At 38.4% G+C, this 5,900-nt stretch overlaps 1 protein-coding gene across 1 annotated transcript in view; it reads left to right on the top strand.

Moving 5' to 3' along the window:
- Window positions 1-435, top strand: part of LOC116163824 (putative nuclease HARBI1) — a 3,009-nt gene extending 2,574 nt beyond the window's left edge. The window contains exon 4 of the mRNA XM_031477955.1: window positions 409-435. Coding sequence (XP_031333815.1) covers window positions 409-435 — 27 coding nt within the window. The remainder of the gene's footprint in view (window positions 1-408) is intronic.
- Window positions 436-5,900: the final 5,465 nt, after the last annotated feature.

Genomic DNA, 5,900 nt, shown 5'->3' with positions numbered 1-5,900 from the left:
TCTTACTTCATTTCGATAATGGAAAGGCACCGAATACGTTTGGATTTTCCCCATTTTCCTATCATCCACTTGCAACGTGTGTTCGTAACCTCTCGCCATTCTCACTTCGTCATTGATAAGTTCACGATTTTCCTTCAGTATTCCTGTTACCTTTTCCGACCACTCTTCTGGGCAATTTAATTTTGACATTTTCCAATACTCCTCATTCCCCCATTTCTGACAAACGCTAATTTCCATTTCGTTATCCGGGTCTTTCTTGATCTTTTCGTCTTCTATTTTCACTTCTAATTTTCCTATTCTTACATTTCCTTTTCCTATATCCACAATTCCATCATACATTTTTAAAATGTCAATCCCGATAATTAAATCCGCCTGCATCCCCGCTAAAACCAATAATTCTTCCTGCAGCCGTTCACCTCCTACTTCAATCCCTAAAATAAATTTTCTTTTGACGTTGGCGAAATTTTTCTTATTTGCCGTTATTAATTTTAATCCTTTAATGGGTACGGTAAAACTCTCCACTCTTCCTAAATTTTCTTTAATGAAATCTTCTGAAATTAAAGAAACTTCCGCCCCCGTGTCAATCAATGCCTTGGCCCTTTTTCCTTCCACCAGCACCCCTATTGTTGGTAAATTGGTAATGAAGTTGTCCGATTTGTCTTCCGCACTATTGTCGTCAATTTGAATAAATTCTTTCGGGTGCGAGTACACGTATCCGACAATAGCGCGGCCTCTTAAAAATCCGTCGGTGGTGGATGGACTTCGGCTCTAACCACTTCTATTTTGTTTTCCTCTCCGGTGTCCCGCGTCGGTTTTAAAATCTGGTTAATACGTCTCCTGTCCTGTTCTGCATTTCCCTCCCCTCGTCTCTCTTCTCGGGCTCCTCTTGCATAATCCGGTCTTCTCTCCTGCTCCCTCTGGTCCTTCTGATATTCCCTTTCGAATTTCTGTTCATAATTAAACTCGCGGTTAAAATTCCCTCTATTGTTGTTATTCCTATTAAAATTCCCATTATTCGCATTCCTGTTATAATTTCCATTGTTGTTATAATTGTTGTAATTTAGGTTCAAATTCTCCATCCGGTTACCCCTTTCTTGATACGCTCCGTATGGTCTGTTTCCTCTCCACTGGTTTCCGTATCCTTGTTTTTCATACTGCCGTCCTTGCTCCCTGATCTTATAATCGTAGGCGGCGTCCTTCTCCTCGTCAGCCGTGTCGTAACGTTTGAGCATCCTTAAAAATTCTTCGTACGTGGTGATGTCGTCCTTCGTGACCTTCTGGGAAATCTCCTCTTCATAATGTTTTGCCAGCCGCCTTACCAGCACTGATTCCTGTATCCCATTTTCTAGGTGTTTAAATTGTGAATAATTTTCCATCAGGTACTTCACACGGCTACCCCTATTTCGGTTATACTTTCCCATGTTTAATTGGTCCCGTGTTTTATTTTGCTCCCAATCGCCCCAGTATTGGCTTATAAAATTTTCCTTGAATGACTCGAAGTTGGCAATCTTCTCGTCCACCGTGTCATACCAAATCTGCGCGTCTTCCTTTAGAACACTTCTTATCAAGCTGATTTCGTCCACGTTCGTGAATAGTTTCCCAAAAATTCGCCTGTTGTTTAGGATCGTCGCCTCTAAAATTTTTAGAAACGTCATAGGGTGGACTTTTCCCTTACCCGTGAACTGTTCCAGACGATCTAGGTCCCCTTTAAAATTGTTGGCGTACTGTATTCCTCCCTGTCTCGGCTTATTCTCCAATTCCTTCCGTAGTTCTTTTAATTCTTCCTCACTCGTACTTTTATTTTTGTTGCAGACTTCTTGCATATGACAAAATCCCTTTTCAACTTTTTCAAACTCCTGCTGCGTGTAGCTGACCTCCATCCTAATCTGGTTCTCTACCTCCATCACTCGCTTGTTCACCCCTTCGTGATGTTGGTGCAGCACGCTGATGTTCTCGGCCATATCCGTCCTTAATTCTCTAATCTCCCTCGTATTTCCATCGGTCTTCTTTTCTACCTCTCTGACGCTCTCCTGCATGTCTTGCCTAATCTCGTTCATGATTCTCACCACGTCCTGTCTTAATTCCGCTGTCGTTTTATTCTGGTTCTCTATCTTCTTATTTATCTCTTTTATCTGACCGCTCAATTTGTCCCCCAGTTGGTTATTCATTTGCTTATTCTCTGTCCTCATCTCACTCATCATCGTTATCATTTGAGCAAAGAACCCTTCCTGCATTGTCGTTAATCCCATTGTAGAGACCTCTCCTTTTCCTTCCGGCACGTCGACTGACCCCGGTATTATTTCTGCGCTGACGTCCGTCGGTACATCAATTCCACTCTCGGGCTTCGAATCCATAATCTTCTCTTGTTAATAATTTACGCTGTTATAATTATACAAAAATATAACAAATAACCGTCTCTACGCTCGCTGTCACTTTTATTTCTTTTCCAAATCTTATAAAAAATTTCGTTTAACTTCCCTGTCTCTACTCAACTACCCTTCGCAATAAAGTTACTACCTAACCCTTTCTTAACCTGTCACAACCAAAAACCTCTTCAAATAATTGCGTTAAAAAAAATCCTTTAAACTTATCGTGTCGGATACCAAATAAAATCTTACCCGTCGCACAATAAATCCTGCCTACAATGAACTTTAAACTTTCAATAAAAAACGACCTACTTCCGCGTTTCCCTGATGCCTCACGCTATTGGGCGCCAATTAATTTGTTGTGTAAACTTCCTAAGCCTGAAAGATACCCACACAACTTACCCTTACTAGCTCAATCCCACACAAACTCTTAAAAACACAAATCTCAGGGCCCGTAAAATGAGTCCGACCACCCCTTTTCTTCGTCCGGACAAGGGGTAGCAACCTCGCCAGGTCGGTGGCTAATACCTCCCTTAAATTCCAATATGAAACTTCACCCCCAGATTTAATAAACTTGAAACAAAGTAAGAGACGCCGACAATTACCTCTCTTTGACTCTAATAAACAAAACCTGGATTGCAATGACTGGTTTAATTTCAGACAAAAAATTGCGTAAATTTCTGTTTTACAAATTGTTACAATTTTAAACAGATAAATGACACACACAAAAAAAAACAAATTACTCAAACATTACAAACAAAACAAGACAAAACAAACCACTAACTACTACTTACTTTTAAAATTAGTCCGAATAACGTACTCCGATAAAAAGAGGTATCCGTACACAATCACGCAAACCAAACACTCAAACACCGACGTCTTCTCTCTTCGGGTACCCACAAATTCAAAACTTCCGTGTTTCCGCAAAATAAAAAAAAAACAGGACGACGACAAACTTCTTAAACTTCTCAAAAATTCTTCTTAAACGGCAGACACAAAATTCTAATTAAACCTGGATCCACTACGCAAGAAACTTCCACAAAATTCAAAAAATAACGTAACCGAAGAAGCGCCGGTTGGCTTTGTAACGACTAAAAAGCCCCGCTCTCTTCAAAAATTTTCTATTTAAGCCAAAAGCCCTTCTCCTTTCTTCCACACCCCGTCCGCCAATCACGCGAAGCGTCGATTTTTCAACTTCTTGCCAAACGGCACGTACGCCCGGCAATTCTGCGAAGAACCTTATCTCTACTTCGCGCTATACCTCGTTAACGGCAAATAAAATTTAAAAAGAAATTTACATCGAAAAAAATTCTAGGAATAAAATAAAAACAGAACACTTCTAAGAAATTGAACCAAAACTATAACATGAAATTTACGCAATCCTGTGTCTCAAATTATTAATAACCCCCCCGGTTAATTAATTGAACTAAACAAAATTGTCACATCCAGACGCTCTATAATTTCTTTCAAGTTACAACTAAAACAAAATAACACAACAATATGGTCTAAGAGGTAATTGCTAGATGAGCAACATTTGTCAAAAGTGGTCTTCTATACTGACCTACAAGTAAAAAATAAGAGGAGAGAATATAACGGTGGTGTGAAATAGCATCACACGCGACGGAAGTCGTCAAAATATCACTTCATTTGCGCTGGTCAGTTATGTCGACTTGATTTATCATAAAACAGAAGAGACGATGTCAGTTTTGTTTTATTACACCACTGCCAATAATGACGCATTTCTCCCCAGTCTTCTCGCACTTTTCTTTCTTTTTGTCCATTTCCGTATCGTCCCCTTTTAATGCAAGGTTCTCTCCTTTTATTTTATACTCGTAGGTACTGACAAATTTAGCAATGTTGTCTAAAATTCAATTGCTTGACCCTAGCAATAGGTAAAGTGTATGGCAGGTGGATGGTTTGAATACGAATTTTTAAACCCTGTTGAATATTCAATGCTTCCCATAAATCATCTACTTCTTTAATATGGTTTGGAGCAGTTTTTCGAGAACTAACATGACATTTTTAGCGCATTTTCCAAAGAAGTTGCGGTGCTCTATTGCAGCCATTTTCTCTGTCCGTCTGTTCGAGGCCTTAACTACTCCTACAGTTCAAGATATTAAGTTCGTTTGTTTTTGCATTCGGTAGCGTATAGCTCAGGGCATTTAAGCCAAGCAAATTCTTGACGATTAAACTGCGCAATGTCAACTTTCCTATTTATAGAGATATTTTTTGAAATTTTAAACATAGGTACTTAGATGTCTCTAGTAAAGATAAACATACCTACAGTGACTTTATAGTCACTGTAAACAAACATACCGCATAAGCTTAATTTACATTAGGCAAGTTTACTTTCCGCCAGTAAACTTGCCAAATGTAAATTAGGCTTTAAACATTAGATGTGCGCATGCGCAACTGTGAACTTTCTTATTTATCGAGAAGTTTTAATAACAGATGCTTCTAGGAAAGAGATTCGTATTGAGCACCTGAACCAAGAAAAATCGTAACAATTACACTGCGCATGCCCATTATGTCCATTCTATGATCTTTTGGGAACTACTATTCAATGCATGGAAAATGCACTAGTTACTCTCCTTAGGACGAACACTTTTTTACTTGTTTTCTAAATTGTCCACAATTATGGAATAGGGTGGACGAAAAAACCCATTTTTTATTTCAAAGTGGTAATAGCACGGAAAAGTTGCGACTTATATAGATGAAACAAGAAACAACATTTTTTCAAAATCGGTTAACATCTTCCAGTCGCGCAGAGGCCCTAAAGTTTGACAAAAACTTCATTTTTGCAATATTTTTTTCATTTTTGAATTTGAGATTTTCATAATGTAATAGTTTGTATCATCTTCAGGTAGAGTCTAAAACATCTACCTTCACCTTGTATACAATTCATAGGCGTTTACGATAATTGGAGCGGTATATAATGAGTGGTAAAGTACGGTAATCAGCTGTTATGCACCCGGTGGATGTATGGTAACCGTTATTACCGAACGCACTCGGTTCATTGTTCGTATTTCTTTGCGTGAAATTCGGAATAACCAAACACTTTGAAGGTTATGTTTTGGATATATCGGGCTATATCTACTAATGCAGCTGATCCATAAGTTGTGGATCTGATACATGTAATGGATACATTCGGTATAATTGCCAAACTCGGTTACAATACATACCGCTATGGAGCGCTCCAATTATCGTAAACGCCCGATGAGTGTAAAAATGTATCTCAAATAGACCATAAAATACTCTGCTTCCCTAGCTTAATTCCATAAACTTGTTACTGATACTTACTTTTCCGACCTATCAACCGCACAGTTGATCAGTGTTCCATTTTTGAAACCAACTTGTATTTACGTACTTATTAGCAAACTGCAGTGTAGAAATATGTAACATCACAGACCATCAAAACAGTATGCATTATAGGTTCATTTAATTTAATGAGTATTTATTATAAAATTAATATACCTAGCTAAAGGTTTAAAGTATTGTTATAGTTGAAGTATCGGCCACTAAATAATAAACAAA

Source organism: Photinus pyralis, unplaced genomic scaffold, assembly GCF_008802855.1.
Source record: "Photinus pyralis isolate 1611_PpyrPB1 unplaced genomic scaffold, Ppyr1.3 Ppyr1.4_LG2, whole genome shotgun sequence".
Taxonomy (NCBI): domain Eukaryota; kingdom Metazoa; phylum Arthropoda; class Insecta; order Coleoptera; family Lampyridae; genus Photinus; species Photinus pyralis.
This window is presented reverse-complemented; position numbering and strand designations above follow the sequence as displayed.